The sequence below is a fragment of the Argopecten irradians genome, chromosome 2 (genome assembly GCF_041381155.1).
Source record: "Argopecten irradians isolate NY chromosome 2, Ai_NY, whole genome shotgun sequence".
NCBI lineage: Eukaryota > Metazoa > Mollusca > Bivalvia > Pectinida > Pectinidae > Argopecten > Argopecten irradians.
In genome coordinates, this window is record NC_091135.1 from 26,222,849 (window position 1) to 26,246,767 (window position 23,919).

Consider the following 23,919-nt stretch of genomic DNA (forward strand, 5'->3'; position numbering starts at 1 on the left):
TATTAAAAGAACAAGAGAATTTCATTCTCAGTAAGTCTGAAGAAAAAGCAACCATTAAGAACAACAAGGGGACGTAACTCAAACAGATCAGAAAGAAATAAACTTACACAGTATAACTTCTCCCTATACATTATCATATTTTGCTTTTTGAAAATGACAACAATATAAAACAGACAAACTTACAGAGCTCCTAGTATTTGTGATTTACAATGTGAAAATACATTTCTATAGCCACTAGTCACGTAAGTTCATGTACACAAAACATTTTATTTCAGAATATTAGGTTATAGGGAAAGATAGCAAGATAGCACTTCTTGGTATAGATATCAGTGTGTAAGGTTGTGTAATGGCAAGACTGTAATCGCCTCGACCAAATATGTACAAAATCAAGTGTATTCTTTTAGACATGATATTTTTGCATTAACACAAAGTTTAAACATTATACCATTGTTTGATGTAATCAGTTTTCCCGATTGATCTTATTCAATAAATTTTTTAAAGCATGAAAATAAGCAATTTTACCTGGTTTTTCGAAAATCAGACATTTCAAAACCAGAAGTGTATTTCGTTTTATTAATATTTAAGTTAAAATATTATTGTTTCTATCTAAAATAGTACTCAAACCATCTGAAAATTACTGAACTTTTATAACATGTAACAGTTATTCTGCTGTATTTAACTACTTATGAGTTTACATCTAAAAAACCCTAGGCACATACAAAGGTACATCTGTCGATCGTAAAATTGGAGGAGTTGCCAATCTCTATGTATATTTGTTTCTGCTACATCTCATATTTCATGTTATTAGCAGAGTTGTCTTCAACCTCATCAAATTTTATTTAAATCCCAAAAAATCATAACTTTCACTGTAGGCCTAAAGCCACAACCACAAAAATTTATTAAAAATTAAAGGGACAATTCAGTCTAAGAGAACATTAAAATGTGTACATATATCGGAAAAAACCAGTCCTAATGGAAATTAGATCAGTCGGTTTTACTGTAATATGCCTGAAAAGTCCATGGTTGTGACATGTGTGTAGATGTTCAAACTCGCTCGCTGTCCGCCATTACACATTGTGGTCGAACTTCCTGTATGCCGAACCCTGTCCCTTGCTCGTAGAGTAATGCAACTTTTGTCAAAACTGCTTAAATTGCTCTGACAGTAGTGTGTTAACCTTATTAGGTGAATTGTCTTGTCTAAAAATCATTTTATGACCTTCTCAGTGGTTATGTAGTTTATTTGTTTAACGTGCCTGACTTTGGCTCGGGTATGGGTAAAGCGTCCATAGTGTACCTGCTTAATCGTATTGATCAACGATTTGATATTTCAACGATATTTATTAAAATACTAAACAATGACGTGGAATTCGTAAATATTTTATGTTAAATGTTTCATAAGAAATGTAGAACAATACATTTACGCCATATTTTGCTTCTTTGTTATGTAAAAGAAATAGCCTGAGTGAATTGTCCCTTTAAAAAGTAAGGATTGAATCACCATGTAAAATACATCTTTATCTTACTCATGGTTTATCTATATACTTTCACTATCAAAATCACCAAATTGTGGGGAATCACAAATACAATGTAGCAGATTTTGCATATTTACAGACTATTGATATGAAATGGGTTTGGTATGCTCAGAAAATCTCTCATAAGATCTGATTGAATAAGATCATATCAAAAGCTTTAATTTATAGAGTAAGAATGTCACTTGCAAATCATATATTTTTGCCTCTGAATAATGTTAGATTGTTTAACAGCTCAATACTAGTAATTATAACAAAAAAAAATGTATTGTTGTTTGTTTTTTCTTTTTGTTATTGTATAGAGAATCAAGGAAGATGTATGTTTCAAAAACAGTAGGATATAAAAATTATATGCACGCAGAAGGTCATCAAGACCATAAAGAGATTTCCAATCACCAAAAGCTACGGTATAAACATGGACAAAAAAACATCAAGGGAGTGATAAACAATGAGATTGAAAATGGATTGGCCAGGGATGTCGGCTTGCATAGTCACAGAATGACAAAAATATAGATTCACTACCTACGTAAATATATATATATAACAACATATACACACTCTCTAACAGGCATAAACACTAATATCTAATCATTAAAATTGCACTATATGTATGTTGTGGTCCTTTAAAAAACATATTTGTAGAATATCTAACAATAATCATTGATAAAACAAACTTCAATAACAGCCCGATTTCTCTAATACTGCTACTTACACATATATCAAAGGGAGATAACTATTACATTCAAAGGGAGATAACTTTTTTACAATCAACATTCGTAGCATAATAACATGTATTGTAACTGGCGTTTTATCCATGCACTAAGTAATTCTGATTTGTCAAAACTGCCAATAAGCAAAACTAACAAATGACAAACATTGCCAAGCAGCATAGATAAAAAGGCTCACAGATCGATGCCCATGTATACAGTTTTCTTGTGACAAAACAAAAAAGGACCAATTTTTATTATTACATTCATGATGATAGATGTATTGTTCTCAACTGTTCTCAGTGATCTTGTAATAATCCCGTGGGTTAAAAGCACATACTGAATCAGGAGGCGTCTGTAAAGGGCAGTTGGTGATACTTGATTTAGGACAGTAATATTATAATATTTTCATTGATTTTTTTCAGTTTAAAACATATTGGACGCCCATTACCCATTTGATGAGGATTTATTACAAGATAAAAAATTATGGCTGCCCTGATACATGACGACATTTAATTCATATGTAACATTATCAATATCAGTATAAAATAGTCAATTTAATGTGAATCATGATCATACACTAACACAAGATAATGTGAATCATGATTATCTGGACACAAGATAATGTGAATCATGATCATCCTGACACAAGATAATGTGAATCATTATCATCATGACACAAAATTATGTGAATCATGATTACAGTGAGACAAGGTAATGTGAATCATGATCATCATGACACAAGATAATGTGAATAATAATAATCCTGACACAAGATAATGTGAATCATGATTAACTGACACAAGATAATAAGAATCATTATCATCATGCACAAAATGATGTGAATCATGATCGTACTCACACAAGTAATATTAATCATGATCATCATGACACAAGATAATGTGAATAATAATAATCCTGACACAAGATAATGTGAATCATGATTAACTGACACAAGATAATGTGAATCATTATCATCATGCACAAAATGATGTGAATCATGATCGTACTCACACAAGTAATGTAAATCATTATCATCCTGACACAAGTTAATGTGAATCATGATCATCATGACACAAAATAATGTGAATCATGATCATCATGACACAAAATAAAGTGAATCATGATCATCCTGACACAAGATAATGTGAATCATGATCATACTAACACAAGTTAATGTGAATCATGATCATCCAGACACAAGATAATGGGAATCAGGATCATCTTGACACAAGATAATGGGAATCAGGATCATCCTAATTCAAAATAATGTGAATCATGATCATCCAGACACGAGATGATATGAAATCAGTGTCATCCTGATAAAATTAACAATAGCCAAGATAATGTGAATCATTATTATCTAGACAAAATGATGGAAGACACTCAAGACAGCACTTTCATTCAACTATATAATGAAGAAGATGAGCACTCAAGTTAGCCCCATACAAAGTAAGAGGCATGAGCACTCAAGTAAGCCCCATACAAAGTAAGAGGCATGAGCACTCAAGTTAGTCCCATACAAAATAAGAGGCATGAGCACTCAAGTTAACCCCATACAAAGTAAGAGGCATGAGCACTCAAGTTAGCCCCATACAAAGTAAGAGGCATGAGCACTCAAGTTAGCCCCATACAAAATAAGAGGCATGAGCACTCAAGTTAGTTTCATACAAAGTAAGAGGCATGAGCACTCAAGTTAGTCCCATACAAAGTAAGAGGCATGAGCACTCAAGTTAACCCCATACAAAGTAAGAGGCATGAGCACTCAAGTTAACCTCATACAAAGTAAGAGGCATGAGCACTCAAGTTAGTCCCATACAAAGTAAGAGGCATGAGCACTCAAGTTAGCCCCATACAAAGTAAGAGGCATGAGCACTCAAGTTAGCCCCATACAAAGTAAGAGGCATGAGCACTCAAGTTAGTCCCATACAAAGTAAGAGGCATGAGCACTCAAGTTAGTCCCATACAAAGTAAGAGGCATGAGCACTCAAGTTAACCCCATACAAAGTAAGAGGCATGAGCACTCAAGTTAACCCCATACAAAGTAAGAGGCATGAGCACTCAAGTTAGTCCCATACAAAGTAAGAGGCATGAGCACTCAAGTTAGCCCCATACAAAGTAAGAGGCATGAGCACTCAAGTTAGCCCCATACAAAGTAAGAGGCATGAGCACTCAAGTTAACCCCATACAAAGTAAGAGGCATGAGCACTCAAGTTAACCCCATACAAAGTAAGAGGCATGAGCACTCAAGTTAGCCCCATACAAAGTAAGAGGCATGAGCACTCAAGTTAGCCCCATACAAAGTAAGAGGCATGCGCACTCAAGTTAGCCCCATACAAAGTAAGAGGCATGAGCACTCAAGTTAGCCCCATACAAAATAAGAGGCATGCGCACTCAAGTTAGCCCCATACAAAGTAAGAGGCATGAGCACTCAAGTTAGTCCCATACAAAATAAGAGGCATTTACAAAGTAACCACCAAAATACTCATAACAATTCAAAAAAGATGTAGAAGAATGAATAACAGAAAAATATTATCTTTATGGATTTTACATATTTATGGTTGTTCTTTGAATTATACTGACAAATGAAAATAATATATCCAAAACAGATGTATCCAATATATATTCTCTGCACTGAATATTAATTTCGGAGTCTGGAAGTGCAGATTCAATCAAGGCAAAAGGTATAAAAAGAAAAAGCAAACATTGGCCCAAATGTGAAGCAACCCTGTACCATGGTGATCTAAGCAGACATTGTTATCATCTTTTACCATCACAGATAAGTTTCATATCATCCACAACAAAAACAATTTTAGCTGAAAAATTTATGATGTTTGATGTCACAAATGACTGAATGCACAACTGAAACATCTTAAAACATTTAAATATACATACTTATGTAACATCTATAAATTTATTGACAAATTCTCATTAACAAACATACTTAATGTTTATGAATTATTATATGATATAGAAAAAGCTAAACATGTAATGAAATACAAATATCAAAACCAGAGTAGTCTCCCTTGCAATATCAAACTGCACCATCCATGAACTCAGCATGCTAATATATTTTGCTACTATTAAAATGTTTTGACATTAATACTGGCATTAATATAACATAAAGCTGTAGAAAAATAGTTCAAGCATATAATCAACTAAGGCTTGGGATATGTTAAATACCTGAAAATTTGGATATGTGTTTGTTAACATGACAACTATAACCTAGGATATGCTTGGGTTTACCCTGACAACTAAAACCTAAATATGTATAGGAGTTTCCCTGGAACTATTAAAATAGGCTACTTATTACCCTGAAAAATACATTCCATATTTGCTCACTACAAAGTTATCTGCCTTTGTGGGTAGTTATTGATTGTGGTGTCAATAGTTGGAGTGAACATTACGTTGTTTTCTCTGAAAAATATGACGTTACACAAAATGTTACAATTAGTAGCTACATGTAAGGGCAGATAACTCTGTAATATACATATAAAGAATATGTTTACTGCAGATAGGTTTAATTATTGTCTTAGCTGTTCAAAAGACGACTGATGTAATAATATTTTAATCAAAACTTATTTGTGTTTGTCATCTTGGAAATAGGAGTTTCTGAGAATTTTTCTTTAATATCACCAGAATTTTTTGCACTTGAATTTTCCAGAAAGTTTTTCTTTAAATTATAATTGTGCTAGGTATAGTCACCATTTGATGATTAGGCCTAGTTTCACAAACATTCCTTAAATTTGATTATTTTCTTATATATGTATATTCTTGTTTGGGCAAGCATTACAGTAGTTCATGGAAAAAAAACAACCTGTAATATTTTCCTAGGAATTTTAAGAAATTTCCCTAAGAAATGTTTGTGAAACTTGGCCATGGGTTCAGGACTATATGTTGGGATATGTGGGTAGTGAGAACTAACACCTTGCTGTCATATATGTGTGGCTGAACTGTCCGTGTTCCTGTTGACATCCTGCTGATCTGTAGATTGGCACTCTGAGGAACAATTAACAACATGAACTTTCTTTTTATCATCAAAGTCAGAATCATCCTGTGTTCTGTCCTCCTCCGTAGAATTGCACTTGTTCAAACAATTTGTAGAAATAATCTCCAGCCGAGTCCTGTACATATTGTCTTCAGTTTTTTCCCCAATTTCACTTTGGTTTTTGCCACTGAGAATCTGCCGAGTACCACTTTGTAGTCTATTTTCAATGTCATCCTCGTTATCTTTCTCGTCCTCACTCTTCATCGCCGAGTCACTACAACTCACCGAGTCACTCTCGTTGAGCAGTGACTCACACGAGCCTGCCTGGTCTGTGTCCAGCTGGCTTTCTGTACCACTGTCAGCCACTATATCTGGACGCGGGTCTATTGAGTCAGCACTTTTAATCCATGAATGTTCTAAACATTGCTTGGCTGTTAATCTCTCACTGTCAAAAGATCACAATCACCTGATATCATACAGACTTCTAAAATCTCACAATGTTTAATCATGTAATAAAACTCTGCTAAAATATGTTATGTTCATTTTCATCGATGTGGAAAAACTTCATCACATATTTATTTTTTCCCCAATAAATGTCTATACATTTTTATGCCCATTAGCACATGCGTCTTGGTAAAAAAAAATTCATAACATTTAATACAAATCTATTCTTTTACCAGGCTGGCATTTACTTCCTACGACATTCTAAGTAATAAGATAGGGTTATTGTCCTTACATTTTAAGTTCACAGTTTTCAGGAAAAACATTCATAAACCCTTTAAATAGTCATGCCTAATTCTGTAATTAAATCTGTGAGTTATTTTTATGTAAGTTATCTCCCATACACTTTACTTACATCCTCAATTTACCTGCATCTACCCCTTAGTTACCTCCCCTATCCATATTAACTTACCTTGGACCCTTAGTTATTTCCCCTGCATGTCCCTAATAACTTACATTAGCCACTTAGTTAACTCCCTTGTCCCTTATAACTTACCTAGGCTCCTTGACCAGCAGAAGTTTAATGAAATCCTGAGCTCCAGGTGAGATGTGGGAAAACAGGTTGTCGGGGAAGTCAAGGTTCACCTGAGATATGTTGAGAAATGTCTCATTCTGGGTTTTACCACAGAAGGGAGAGCAGGCCGTCAGCATCACATAGGTCAGCACCCCTAAACTCCTACAACCGAACAATAGTTTTAAAATATATATTTAACAGATATGTAATTTTATGCTATTTGTTATAATATCTGTAAATAATGATGGTTTCTTAAATAAGATTATGTTGTCAATATTAAAGGTTGATGTACTGCTGAGACAAATTGTTTTTTAAACTCCCAAATGTAGTGAATACAACTATGTAAATTAGATGGTCAATTAGATGACATTTCAATTCAATTAATGGAAATAACATATAATACAGTAGGTTTCTGGTCTATGAAAAAATGTAATATATCCAAAATGGAGTCATGCATATAGAGTAATTATATGTATTTGTATTTTTTGTGAAACAACTAAAACAATAACTATGATTTACTCTTTATCTTTGAATATATAACTTCAGTACATCCTATGAAATCGAACTCATTTATGTACCACGTCATACCCGATAACTTAATTTGGTGCGGGACTATCTCCAGTGGTGATGGTAAATCTTCCTGTTGAAATGACGTTGTGGAACAACATACCATCAACAATAGACAAAATAGCCCCGCAGAAATGATATCGGGTATAATACGTGAATAATTACCATTGAGATTCCAAGACTTTTGTCAAAGTCGGACATTATACATGTATACTCACCACATATCTGTGTAAAGGCCTAAAGGTTCATAACTCAAAACTTCAGGTGCTGAAACGACAACACAGGTAATAATTAACAAAGGTTCATAACTCAAAACTTCAGGTGCTGAAACGACAACACAGGTAATAATTAACAAAGGTTCATAATTCAAAACTTCAGGTGCTGAAACGACAACAAGAGGCCCAGAGGGCCTGCATCGCTCACCTGGTTCTTTTTAGTAACTATCACAAAGAAGAATTAGCAAAATTGACTCCAAAATTTGTTTAACTTTAAATCACAACCATATAATGATGCTATAGATACCATAAAAAATATGCTATCCAATACCTATATAGGTTCAGAGAGGAAGTAATTTATATGAAAATAGTAACCTAATTGAGCTTTTTGGCCCCGCTATCCCATACTTAGTGTCAGAGAAGAAGTCATTTATATGGAAATAGCCGAATTGAGCCCCTTTGACCCTGCCCTTGAGGCCCCGAGGGGGTCAGCTCAATCATTTGTACAATTTTGAATCCCCACCCTATAAGGATGCTACCATTGCATTATGAGTGCTATCCCATGCTTAGTTTCAGAGAAAAAGTAGTATATATGGAAAAAGCCAAATTGACCCCTTTTGACCCCGCCCCTCAGGCCCCCAAGGTATCAGTCCCATCATTTGTACAATTTTCAATCCCCACTCTATAAGGATGCTACCATTGCATTATGGGTGCTATCTCGTGCCTAGTTTCAGAGAAGAAGTCGTTTATATGGAAATAGCCAAATTGATCCCTTTTTGCCCCGCCCCTTAGGCCCCTGAGGGGTCAGCCCCATCATTTGTACAATTTTCAGTAAGTAGCCCATAAGGATGCTACCAGTCAAATTTTGTTGAAATCTGACCAGCGGTTATGGAGAAGAAGTCGATTGTTGATGGACGGACGGACGACTGACGACGGATGACGGACGCCACGGTATGGCATAAGATCAGTTTAGTCCTTTGGAGCAGGTGAGCTAACAAAGGTTATCATAAATATGTTTTTGATCCATATTAGGTTTTAATTTATATACTAATAAAATGATAACCGTACTTTTTATATTTTATTCTGATTAATGTCATTTAATTTTGCTTAACAAATTAATTGCAAGCTTGGTGGTTAAATGCCAATCTTGCATGTGTCATATACTATTAAAAAACTCATTATAATATTATTACTTTTTATTTTTACTTTTTTTTTCTTCATCACCTAACAGCTGAAAATTACATGATGGTTGGACTTCTTATTCTCCTCATTTAAAAGAAAAAATACAATAAACAAAAGTTGGATTAAAAGATTGTATATGTATCAATAAAATTTCAGAAAAGTTGCATATTTGAATGTTGTCATATACCCACCAACATAATCTGGCGTGCCAATGATATCGCGTATATCCTCCCCGGTGTTAACGAGACAGGCAAAACCAAGGTCACACAGTTTGATGGTTCCATGGGGGAAGGGTTTGGTCAACAGGATGTTTTGGGGCTGCAAACAAATCATGTATACATTCCGTCATTGCATGTTACGGAGTTAGCTCCCTTGCGGGTAAGTATTGCTTGTTGCGTCATTATTTCGTGAGCACAACTCAAAGTGTTTTCTCGGAAATGTTTCATGTTACGCTCACAAACACATGACGTCACAATCAATACCTACCATCAAGGGTAGATAACTCAGATAACATGCAAATACAGAATAAGGTTGTATGGATTTGGTGGAGATATCTTGGTCAGTAGGTGGTCCATGGTGGTGGAAAAGAACTAGACATAAATACCCAATCTTTACATATATTAATGCCAGAGTAGTCACAACAGAACTCGAGTCAGAACAGATATGGGCTACAGTAGATTGTAAAACAACTTCCTTTCGTGTGAGATTTACTTCTAAGAATTTTACGATCCAAGTAAATTCGCAAAAATTTAACTCCACATCTTACATCTACATCATTGATAATAGAATTTTCAGTCAATTTTAAAATCTGTGACTGTTGATGTTCACAGACTTGTTTTGAGATGGAAATCGCGATATTCAGTAGCCGCAAAAGAAAGTTAGCTTAAACAGTATGCCCTTCATTTCATGATCAAATTATACCAGTGATAAAAGACATTCAATGTTAAGATTCCATTGTTGAAATTGCTATTGACATGAACATTTACAACAAATGTATAGGTAGTAGATTCATGTGAACGTCTTTTTAGAAGCGAAAAGCAGAAATTTCTCGTCATAAATTCCCCAAATCCAGCTTTCAAAGTGGGATAGGATGAATAAAACTGGTTGGGACATGACAACGGGTTGGTTTAGTGATTTCAACGTCCTATTAACAGTCACAGTCAGGGTCATTTAAGGATATGTCAGGTTTAAATGGTGGGCCAGATTAAAATAGTTGAGGAAAGCCAGAGTTTCCACAGAAAAACCCCGACAAGTGATCAGTACCTGACAACTAGATGCCCCACATGGATTTGAACTTATGACCAAGAGGTAGTGGACTTGTGGTAATATGTTAGGACATATTAACCACTATTCCATCACGGCCCCTTATACAGATACGAGAAGGACCATCTTCACTCCTTATCTTCAATGAGTAAAACAATATGCTTGTGTGTTTTTTTTAACAATGTCTACATTAATTTTGGTTTTAATTTCAAATTTTCTATATTACCTCATTTTTTCTGAAGCTCAAAGAAACATTATACATCAAATTATTTATTTCAAATGCCTGTTTAACGAAAGAAATTTGATATATATGCAATTATTTCAGCAACAAGACTATGCTAAACATGAGAGTACTTGTACATAGAATTCAGTTTTCAATTAAAAGCATTTTTTCTAACTATTTCCTTATAGAACTAATTACCAGGTAATAATGATAATCAAAAGAAAAGCTTTGTATTGTTTATTTGGTCATGACTCAGAATTTATCTTTGTTGTGTTTCCTGTAGTGCATGTTATTACTAAACGAAACTAAACAACGAATTATTAACTGAAGTGACACAATTGGGATATTAACGTGTACTTCCTTGTATACACTTATTAGCTTGAAATAATGCTCAAATTTACTTCCTCAATTTAAATGATCAAATTGCATCCTACACAAGGCTCCAGTTTAGCAATAAATTTTAAAAGATGACTTCTTTTTCTAGAAACTTTTTTTGTAAGTATTTTTTGTGACGAATAATTTTTGTGATGAATAATATATTAGAAGTTCTTCTTGATTTGTGTGTGTGAAAAACATATTTTGAAATCTTCATTAAAATACAAAAGGTTGACTTCACCACTGACCATAGAATGACTTATGGAAGTTTTGTAACCATGAAAAATATGTTCAACTGCATATAATAAAAATTTTCTGATTTTAAGTTATTGCAAAATTATTAAATGACTTTTGTCTAAAAGTCCCTTTTCTTTCTGCATTAGTAGGTCCAGTCCAATATGTCACCTCCATCAGCCTCTTTGGTCTTAAATAAATGACTTCCTTGTCTAGATCTTAGTGTATATTTATTGTGTTGTAATTCAATCGCCAGTTCATAATAAAGCAGCGCATCATCTTTTTGCTTTATCATCAAATATGGGAGTTACCAGGAAATGATATCGGATTACAAAATTCATTTACACTGAATGGTTCTTTTTTTTTTTTATAAGAGATATCTCAAAACATATTCAATGCATCAAGTATCTTATTTATCAGATTCTATCTCTTAATCCTGTGGTCAAAAGTGGAAACATTGTGTAAGGAAGCTAGGGCACAAAATACAGAGGCTGTCATGGGGTAGTAGCTTGGAAAACCAAATTTAACAGGAAACTACATGGTTGTAAACTCAGTCAAATTAACGTTTGATTGTAGATTGTAAAAGCTATAGTTATTTAAGGATATAAACTACATTTTGTTGTTGGAAGAAACCCAGGGTGCCTTGAGAAAAGCCATAAACCTATGTGTGGTAGTAATGAACAATTACCCCACATGGTCCTCAAACTTATTTACCGGTAGGTTTGACTGGTTTAATGTCCTATTAACAGTAGGGGTCATATAAGGGCGTGGCTGGTTAAGAAGGTGGTGGAAAGTCACAGTACCAAGAGAAAATTCTTATGCCTACGCTCTATACTTGGCAACTAGCAACCCAGAGATGGAAGGCTTGTGCTGCAGTCCTTTAGAGATCTGTTAATACAAGGATTTTCACATATTCAAATGGGAAGAATTACTACCTTAAGGTCGAGATGGACAATGTTTTTCTCATGAAGGTAGACAAGTCCTTCCAGGATCTGAACCATCAAACAAACAACATCCTTCTCGCTGAACGACTCCTCAATCACACATTCTGTAAACAGCTCACCACCTGAACAACTGTAAACAGAAAGACATATTGAACAGACATGTGGTAGGGAATGACACAAATTATTTCACAAAAGACATGCATTATCTGCTAGGTATTCTAAAGAGAGAATTATGATGCAAAAATTTAAATATGAAAAAAACAACACTCAGTAAAACTTTGCAAAGTTGACATACAGAAGAATTGTACTTTGACATTCAATAACTGAAAAGCAACAGTTAAAAGCATTATCATTGACAAACACTATTATTGACAAAGGAATTTACGATACGATTACCAAACTATCTTTATGTTCACAGTATTATATTTCAATACAACATTGCGTTATATACAATGTATGTATTCTGGTCATATCAAAATCAAAACAAAGTGTCAAGGTTAAGGTTAAGTTCAAGGTCATAAAATTATTGAGGTTAATGATCCAAGGTCACATTTAACTTACTACTCGGTGATAAGGATAAGTTCACTCGGAGTTTCAAAAACTTCTTTAAGGTCAACTAATCTTGGATGCTCCAGTGCCATCTCCAACATGACCACTTCACGAAGGATTTCTTCACGGCAACTCTTGCCTCGTCGCCGCTTGCGTATACACTTTGCTGCCACAACATCATTATTTTCTTTGTTGACACAGCGCTTTACAACAGCAAACTTTCCTCTGAAACATTCAAATCGAAACAGATTGTTACAAAATTATATTAACTTCACATTCTTCACAAGAATATCCAACGTGATTGAATAACCACTCCGTTAAATAGAGGATCTGACAACATCCCATAAGGGGTCATGTTCAGATAACCTTTATACCATGTGTACTTCAGATCAAATGCATTTTCTACACATTGCTACATCAATTGACAATGCCATTGTGCCCCAATATACATATTTATAATTAACTTTTTTGTGCTCTTTTGGCAAGTTGACTACGTACACAAAAATAATTCTGACAACTCTTTCAAACAATTTCGCTCCATGAAATTCATTTTCAAAATTTTGCAGGCAGCAGTTTGATTGGCCATTTCTAAAGGTCACATGGACATGACCCCTAATGGGATGTTGTCAAATCCTCTTACCCAATGTAGTGATAAATAAGGATCTGTATTTTTATCACATTGCAGAAATATGATAATTGCTGTATCATGGCTGTATACCCTCCAAGGTATATTTCTGATCTTATTATACTACTAATAGCAAGAGCATCAGTCCTTTGATGTTGACCTTTATTGGAAGTAAGTTTCAAATATTTGGGTAAGGATTTCAAAAATAATATGCAGTGTGCAATTAGATGAAATGTCCATTCTTTGCAAATATTCAACCAAGTCACCCAAAAGATTAAAGTGGAAAAATGATAGAGTTATTGATTTTTAATTTAATTAACAACCAGTCAGTTTTCAAATAAGAAATTTAAGTCTTTATATATATACACATGTGGTACATGACCTAAAAGGATTTAATAATAACATCATAATATGATCACCCTCCCCATCAACATCAAATCTGACAACACATTGTGATTTGATGATTTTGGGTAGGTACTGATTGTGATGTCATGTGTTTATGAGGATAACAGCATATTTTCTTCAGAGAAAACGACAAGTTTGTTTTGCTTACAAAAGAATGATATCTTTATACAATTAATATCTTACAGCAAGGGAGATGACTCTGTAATATCCAAAGAATTCTTACTTTTATAATGAATTTAAATACTGGGATTAAATCAATAAACATTCTAAGGTACTAAGTTTTTACATGGGCAATAAAATCAGTTAAATTGTGAGGAAATAGGAGAGGTGTCATTAAGTTTTTAAAGAATCAAATTCAAGATGGATTGTTTCATGGTCTATACATATACACCTACACTCAATCTTACCTACTGACTTCACACAATTAATGATTAAATGACCCTGAAGTTTTTATTTCTTTCTTAAAACACAATCTTAATCTTAGATAATTTGCCTTGCCTTACCATTGATATCAGACATTTGTTTATTTTGCATTCTTTCATCAAAATATGTAATAGAAGAATTAAAGGAGATAAAGTAAACAGGACAAATGCCAGTAAATAATTATACAATACATCATACCAACAACATATGATGACACTTCATGACAAAAGATCTAAAAATACGAAATATTTTCTATTGTTGTTGGTCACGGTCCTTTTAATAATCACCGATTTTTATCTGTTTGCTACAATGATATAATGACACTACCTCGAAGATTTAAATATTTGAATCAGTTAATCTGGGAAGGTACACACATGTACGTGGGACGTGTGTGTAGTGAAGTTGCATTCCACTATGGTGACTCATATCTATAATTTCTGCATCATATTACGACATGTGTACAGGTGATAAAGGCACTCACACCTGAGCACACCTGAGCACACCTATATTACACAACAACAATCATCTGTGTACTAGTTTTGGTGTATATCTCGCCACAGGCTCGGCTTAACAGGGATAAACAAGTACAAATCCTTCATTCATTTAATTAAACGATGAAGTACAGACTCATTATTACATTAATTATTATACTGAACAATAAGTTGAACTCACTCTCATGTTACTTTAGAAGACGATGCAGCCAATTTTTTTCACATGCAATGAAAGGACACCAAACTTGAATACCTGGATAGTTTGTAAAATTGTATCAAATATCTAATCATATGCTGTATGTATAGGACACACCATTTCAGGTTATATCCGTCAACAGAAATTATCATTTTGAATATAGTATGACCGTAGTAGCTGGTTGCTACATGTGATAAAATATCTTTCATTGGAGACAGCAGAGTCTAACAACTGTCGGTTAGAAACTACCAACTACCCATTAGCATTATAGGGTTTGGGGTTCATTGGGTTTCAAACTTGGAACCCATAGGCGAAGGGCTTGCTGTAATATGTTGGAACACCTTCCAGCCATAGCAGCCCCTCATTACCTGGAGGTAGGAAGGAAAAATATAATAGCTCAATATCTCATATCTTCTGTGTTATATGTTATTGTCTAACAGTAGTGATATTCTAACCATTGTACTGTCATATAACCTAATTATATAACCCATGTCAATTAATATAGATGTACAGTATCACTTCAAAATTCACAAAAGTTTGTCACAAAATAGAAGGAGGAGACCATAATACTGTTGTTTATTAATTAAGATTAAAATGATGCTACTTCACACATATTGTTGCAAATCAAGTCTAATATTATGAAAGAATTTTTTTATATGACTAATTTGGAAATTTCCTGATAAAATCCATGTAGTTTCTCAAGTTAAAAAAAAGATCAGGTATAGGCAATTTTGTAGTTAATTGCAAAGGGCTGTCACTGACAAATGAATTCACTTCGAGAAACAGTAACAGTGTCAATTTTTTATTTGCTTATTAAACATTTGTGTCCTGACAATTTAAATAATGTACGTGTCAAGGTTTTTTGAGGGGCGTGCACCATTTGACAATGCATCATGTAGTGTGCAGATATAGGTACATTAAACACTTCATTGTTCAATTTTGTCAGTGTTTGTATAGAAAATGTACAGTATGTCTGATAAACTGGCATAAGAAAACCGTCTGTTGTATAGAATACTTGGCAGCAAACGTTCCACAATCGAACCTAACTGGTAGCCATTAGCTGTCACTACTTATGATGAAGGTCACTAGTCAGACTGAGTGGCAAATATTAACAAGAGGAACAAAAGGCCTGTCTGCTCACCTTTTAATTCAGTAAAGATGACAAAACCCAATATCACATATGAGAAAAGATTTAAATTTGGTTTAGAATGTTCCCAATATTTTTTACTTTTTAATAGGGATGTTTTTGGGATTGCACATCTACATCCGCATACAAGATATCCTTTAAAATGCTTGCATGCTTGATAAGCTTGAATAAGTAAAGAACGCAGATATGAATCAGATTTTGATATCTTTGTTGAGCGAGTCAGAAGTACATTAAAATATGCATGCACACACAGTAGTATGTATTTACATCTATTTTTCCTTGTACATATTATCACTGCATTACATAAAGCATGTATTAAATTCTTCAAATTAACTTTTTGTGACTTTGTGGTATAAGATTTAGATTGAATGAAGTCTCTCAGTGACATTCTAATTTCATTTTGTGCGTCAGGAGCACAGCACAGTTCTAGAACTTACTAGATTTTCTTCAATGACATTTATTTTGTGTCGTATTTTTTTTGCAAAACCACTCCCCTTGACACACAAGACACGAATTAGCTGGAGTGAATCACCACGGTGTAATTTATTTATGTCTACAAAATAATTGCCAGGGACCAGCAGTTGGAGGCAGTAAATCAGTGTAAAATACTACTAGGCATCCATTAACACACAATCTTACAAGTCACTGACTTGCTCTCCATGGCAATCAATGGCACTTTCTTAAGGTTATATAATTACCAGTTACACATTCTACACGATTGGTTTCATAGTTCAATTACTAAATGTATTAATAGTCATTCCAATTTGCTTTTTCATTGCATTTATGATAAAACAGCGAGTCAGAAAGCTCAGTTATACTGATTTTCAAGCAATGATATGATTTGGTTGGAAGGATTTTTTATACAATAACTGTTGTTTGTTACTAATTAAATGGTCAATTTGCCACAGAATCACTTTTAGGTGGATCCTTTACATATAGCAGCTGGTGGCTATTATATGTAGCAGCTGGTGGCTATTATAATCTAATATACTCGTCTCATGTCATCATTGGAAGCTGAAGATCACTGGACAAAACAGCAGCAAAGACCAGTTCGTTTCTCAGGATGATTAAAATTGATTGTCATTAAGCCACACACTTAGAAAGCCCACAAGGCCACATACCAGGCTGAAGGGCGATATATTTTTTACTAATTGATATCCTAGCAGTAATTAAACTTAGAACAGATTATCCCAGATACAAGTTAAAATTGCTTTTAAATGTTAATTCAAGAATTATAGAATCAGCCCAGAGGGCTAACATTTAAACTTTAACTCAAAGTAGGAAATGAGTTTATTGCACGACAACTAAATGACATGTGATAGCATTTTTGATGAGCTGCAAAACACATGGGTGGGCTTAGTGGCCGACATATGCAATTATTGGATAAATAGTATTTTGACATCAGACAATTCCAAATTTTATGGAGGACGTGTTTGATTTATTTCAACATAGTTCTAAAGTTTCACTGTCAAATCTATTCTATCTTGTCAACTTCTTGACCAATTTTGGGAAGTTTTAATTAAGTGTAGGTCATATTGACCCAAATACTTGTAAATGTATTTACTATTGGCATATATATGTGCCTCGAAATTTATCAGAAAGTTTACACAACACTGTTTGTGTGAAGTTGGGGAATGTCTGATAACACCGACAGATATCTGGTCACTCCCTCGGTCACCTGGGCCCTATTTCTACATAGGGATCAGTGTGTATTGTCCAGTCAGTTCATACCATAATCAGCTATTGGTCAATGTCTGACTTATCTGGCCATTGGCTTTACCTCATTAGAGCTGGTCAAGACCACCACCGCACTGGTCAACCACAGAACTATACGGCCAATTTCAATATTGACATGGTCACTTTGTTGTCTCTTGGTGTTTCGACCAACAAAATGAAAACTTTAATTCTGTAGAATTTACCTTCCCTTGTGGGTGTAAGCTCTTCTCTAGATAATACAAAGTCAGCAAACAGGTGATTAAAAACTGTTAAATCTATCCGCTATAATTCCTGTCTACATGCTTAAACTTATATCTCTGTCAAACTCTTCGAGTTGAAATAGAAAGTTCTGCTGATTTGTGTACTGCAGTTAAAAGTCAAGCTGTCGAATTTTGAATTGTAGATTGCTACATTGGATAGTTTCACCAAAAGTTATACTGTAATTAAGTAGAAATACCATGTTGACGATCAATGAATTATGCGCACACATTTTGAAGGTGTGTTCAATCATGTTAAATCACAATTTAAAAGAATAGCTAGATCATGATCAGAGCAAAGGATTAGTATTTAATTCACACTAAGTCATATTTAGATTGAGATTATCCATAAGTAAGAAAAAAGAATTTGTGTCACTTTTAAGTCTCATATACCCAAACCTATCTTCAATGGTTACTTGGCAATCAATAACAAATTCAATGGAATTTCAGAATCCATTTTTTCATAAATATGTTGTATACATGGAAATACTTTGTATCTTCATACAGAAATTTCCAAAACATGAAATAAAAGTAAAGCAGGCATTACTTCATTTACTTTTTCACGAATTAGTCTTGAAATTGAAAACCATATCTACAAGGACTATGTGATTGTTACGTCCTCCAATGTCTGTTAATAGGACATTAGTCACCAAGACAAAACCATAACAGGATGTTGCCACTGTTACAGGAAAGTTAATGTAACATAAAGACTCTTTGTAGGGGGGATGGAAGTACAATGTCCCTTAAAGATAGAGTGTTAAGTAAAGTCAGACTATGGGTTCCTAGATATATATAATATACAAGAGGGTCTGTTATGAATTCCAGTGAATAACCAAAAGGAAATGGATCAAACACAGTATGCATTCTGAGAAACGTTCACATGTTTCAACTCTAAGTGAATAGTCCTCAAAAAAAGATTAAACCTCAGATCCTGAAAAAAACAAGGGCAATAACTCTTCCTGATGGTGACAAAACAAAACGAATTTCAGTTCAAGACAGCTGTTCTATTTAAATTTATCTTTTGTAATAAAGTCTTAGTTTTTGCTTTAACAATTAAGAACCTAAGTTGTTTGTTATAGTGTATGATATTGTTTAAAGATGTTCCACCGCTGACAAATGGCATTTTTTCACTATCGAAAACAGAAGCAGACAATTTAGTAATTTTTTTCAGTTACAAAAGTTACTTACTTTACAACATTACCATCATTGAAAAGTTTGAGATTCTAATTTTACTTAAAGTTGAAAATATAAAAAATTATTAATTGCATCCCGAAAAAAATCTGTGGCACTATATCCTATATGGAATGAAGTACTGATTGTGCATGCACCAAAGGCAAAATAAATTATTTTATATTATTTTTTGTGTTAATAGACATATATATGTATACAAGATTAAACACCAATTATTATTCTAATGATGAATGCTATTTATGCTCTGTCAGCGGTGGAGCATCTTTAATGTTCTTCTGAAAACATATTTAGAATATTCCTGAATCCTCAAATAAAACTAGTTATTCTATTGAGAATGCCATTTCAGATATAAAACAGATAATGTAAGATCATACTTGTACTTTAGTTGTACATCATAATACCGCTATATGTTTACACAAAGACATTCATTGTTTGCACTGAAGCATGAACTAAGAAAATACATTCCAATGTTTGTAGATGTTGTTGTCTATTTACAATAGCGTAAGCATAGTTGAAGGACAATTTCAATTAATGGATCAGAAAGTTTTCTATTGAAATGTACTTAAGGTATGTTAAAAAAGTATGTTAAAAAGTATGTACGGTTAACTGTAAATTGTCAGGAATCCCTTTGTAGAAGACAATGTGCAGCAAATAAAAATGATCTCCCCATAGGCCAATTACTTGATCCTTTAGAGTAAGCTCTTAACCCTGAAGAATTTGACTTGCAATCCAATTGTGTTTGCAAGGTCAAAATGTTTATTCAACATAACCCTTCTGATTTAAGTTTTGACTTCAGAAATGTTAAATGCCTTTAAGAACCATCCTGAAAATAACTTAGGTGACCTAGAATATATGCTGATATGCATAATTCAATGTTATAGATCCGAGTACCAGCTACCGGTATTTCATGCACAATATTCCAATACTTTCTGTGCTATACCATAATTTATAAACACCAAAGAACATTGTGTCAAACTTATTAAAAACATCTCTTCCTAAAGTCTATTTATTAAGTAGACACTACTTATAAACCCTTCATAGTAAAACAATTCATAATACATTTTATGATGTTTTATTTCATGTCCAATCTATGTTTTTATATGAATTCCCAAAGAGCTACCTAATACATTCATGTAAACTCCGAATTTGAATTACCAAGTACTGAGCTTGCTCGAAGTAGGTTCCACATTGGATGGCAAGTTGATGAACAGTATAATCATAAAGAAGAGCATTAAGTCCAATCTTTTATGAAACTAAACAAATTGAAGGTCAAATATTATGTTTTATCATCCAACCTTTTACCTACAGGCAAATAAAAAAAATCTGAGTCTCAGTGCTGTTTATTTATTTTCTATTGTGATTTATTCTTTGAATATAAAATTACAAAACTGACAATGTCTTAGACAGTATTCTAGTATTTCATTTGGTAAACATATATATTTGGTATATATCATTTGGAATTGATTACACTGATCATGTAAATGTAGCAGGTTTAATTAATTAGTTACTACTTTTTTTTGCTAATTGTAATTGTACCTCTTATAAATCAAATCCACTCAACTAAGAAGGTGATGAAATGTTTCTGGCATTGGGAACCTTTACATCAGTAATATGATCTAATAGTCACAGTTCTACTTTAAAGATCTCTGTTATTTTTGTATGATAGGTTATCATTATGCTGTGTGGGTCGTTTCTGAGGTGGCAGTTGTCCAATACGATGACATTTGATACTGTTAACCAGATCTAGCCTGTCACTATAGCCGTTACATTGCCATGTCTTTGATACCAGATATCATGAATCAGTGCGACTACAATAGTAAGACAATACCATCGCTTTGTGATCCGTAAACTTGATTAATGTATATATAAAGTTGGAAGCATGCTCCTTTAATAATAAGTCATATCCAAATATCATGTTTATAGATACAAAAATCCAAAACTGAATTATCTCAGTATGATTCATAATCATCATAGTCAAACATTCTGCTTCCAAAAGAAATGCATTTACCGTATTCGACCCAATAAGCGCCCATGTCCCTATAAGCGCCCCTCCCCCTTTTTGAGGCCTCAATTTCAGTTGTCCATGCATAAATAAGGACCAAAATTACATAAAACGGTATAGATTTGCAATAATTTCGACTTATTAGCACCTTTTCATTTTTATCAATTTTTTAAGCGCCCTGGGCGCTCATTGGGTTGAATACAGTACTTATATAAATCCTCTTCATATTTTATCCATTTGAAGATGAAAATGAGAACTCAATTCAGCCAAAGTGTATCAAAGTTTTAAAAAGGCATTGTATTTTTAATAATCCAAATCAAACTACATGTACTATATATCAAAACTGCTAGGAATAAACTCAGTATATACTAAGCTTTAGAGATTGAAATATTAAGCCTAATATTACAAAAAGTGATAAAAAGTAATACAAAGTGCAATAACTATTAAGTTTATAATAGGTAGTGGCTTTTCAATAGGCTTTAGGAAGAGGTACATACACAATGTATAATTTCCTGGAGCAAATACTAAGAACAGGAACACCCCCACCCCCTGGCATATTGACATTCAAAAGATGTGAAAATAGGACTGCACGTTCTTGAGGTCATTTAAAAGGACTATACAATTGCAGTTTAAATTCCAAAACTCAAATGCAAACTGTTGATTGCAGCAATACATGTACATAAAGCAGACACATCTGTTATGTAAATAGCCCACGAATATTCACATCAGATCATTTGATATCAGAATTGCATGTACAATTTCACTTGATGTATAATTGTCACATCGAGTGGAAGAGTACATGCATGAAGGTGTGCATTTTAAAAAGCTTTGTAAAATAGATTAGAGTTTGTCTTCAGCAATGTTGTGAAATGACAGTCATTTTATACTATCTTCACATACAATGTAGCTATGCATCTGATAATTTATAATTAACTAAAGTAAAGACAGATGATACTCACAAACACAACAGTGTATACTGTAGGTATTCCATTCATGCTTTTACAATTGTATCTAGTCTTATGAAGTGCACAACACAGCTGCAATCATGCAGTGCCGATACATATACAAACACTTACATTACTTACATTTAATAAGTGTATACACATTTATAATTGTTTGATGATTTTTCATCTTAAGTGAGTTAATTATAAATAACTATAATGGTATCAACTGTTCTCATGCATCAAGCATAAAAAAGCTATGTCCAATCCTAGAACTACTTTCTCACCTAATGACCCAATAGATGTTTCTCGTCCCCTACTGTATCTTTAATATCCCTTAATGGAAAAGTCTTTTAAGTTTATAACTAGAGAAATATCTGTAAAATGAGACATAATGCGATAGGATGGGGCGGCCATAGGCATAACCAGGCAGTCCATGTCTGTTCTGTATATATAGTGTAGCAGAACTGAACCAGACAACTAATAAGCTCAGCTGATAATTTACATCTGCTTGTAGCCATATGTACTTTCTTTAAAGTTATATGAACGCAGGAGTTTGACATTCTGACAATAATATTGTAATAGTAGCTCAATTTGTAGAATATTTGGCTAGTGTTTAGAGGTCTCAGGTTCAAACTGGTCTGACTGCTACATTTTCTCCTTTCGATTTTCACAGTTACAAATTTGACAGCCAACAAATACAAATAGGCCTTACACACATCAAGAACCCAAAACATTTTCTCCTAGATCTCTTGTTACAGCTGCGATAAAGCATAATCATATTATGATATTAATATTTCTTAAAAATATATAACTAGTTGTTAATTTAGATAGGGGTATTTTTATGTTCGGATGATAAATTGTTGATAGAATGTCAAATCTTGTGGTAATGACAATGTGTTATTAAATGAATTATAAAAGCAAAACATTGATAGATCATTTAAAGGCGCCTATCCTCATTGTTCTTTTTGGCTATAATATATTTATATCCATAACCACTTATAGATCTCATTCAGTCAACTAATGGATGGGAGACTCAGGTGAGGTGATGTACTGTATAACCAAAGGTGAAAAGTGTTGAATTAAAAAACCCCTCTTATCAAACTTTGGCTCTCGAGACACCAAGTAAGGTGATCATCATCAATGACTACTACAATACATATATGCTTACCTGCCAATCTCGCCTTCAACGTCATATTTGTCTGTTAGGGCACCAGCTACGATGGAAGTATTCGGTTGGTATTTACAATCTTTTGGTATTTTGTCTACACCGTTGTGGTAATGAACACCGTGTAGTCCATTCATTCTGCAGCTATAACTCCAGCGTCTTCATCAATAACAATATATCCTAATCTATCGCAGTTTTCAACATCATAATCGCATTCATCATCTTCACAAACACACCGTTGTCACAAGTAAAACTGTCCTCGGATTCTTAGAATTCCAAAGAATACAGCCGCGATGGCTTGAAATTCCTGAAAGTGTTCACCCTAACTTCATTAAGTTTTGCCCCAGTTGTTAAGGTCACCTTGTTCAAACACAGCCACTAGGATGACTTCCTGTTTAAGTCTGTATTTACGTCCAGCTCCCGTACGTCTAGACTGCGCGATCGAGAAGTGCACCTACTTTTTCTTTGACACACAAGCAATACACTGTGTATTGCAGGGTGACTGTCGTTCAAAAGCGGAAATGGGCACACTTCCCACAAAGGTCGTGTCATAACGAGACTGGAAA

At 33.8% G+C, this 23,919-nt stretch overlaps 1 protein-coding gene across 1 annotated transcript; it reads right to left on the reverse strand.

Annotated features, from left to right (window-relative positions):
- Nucleotides 1–388: 388 nt before the first annotated feature.
- On the reverse strand, nt 389–23,890 carry LOC138314955 (serine/threonine-protein kinase 17A-like). Its single transcript, XM_069255611.1, has 7 exons — nt 23,357–23,890; nt 12,804–13,016; nt 12,234–12,372; nt 9,395–9,521; nt 8,025–8,073; nt 7,222–7,401; nt 389–6,669 (listed from the first exon to the last, which is right to left on the reverse strand). Exons 1-7 carry the CDS (start codon nt 23,488–23,490, stop codon nt 6,171–6,173), a joined length of 1,341 nt encoding a protein of 446 aa, XP_069111712.1. The 5' UTR covers nt 23,491–23,890; the 3' UTR covers nt 389–6,170.
- Nucleotides 23,891–23,919: the final 29 nt, after the last annotated feature.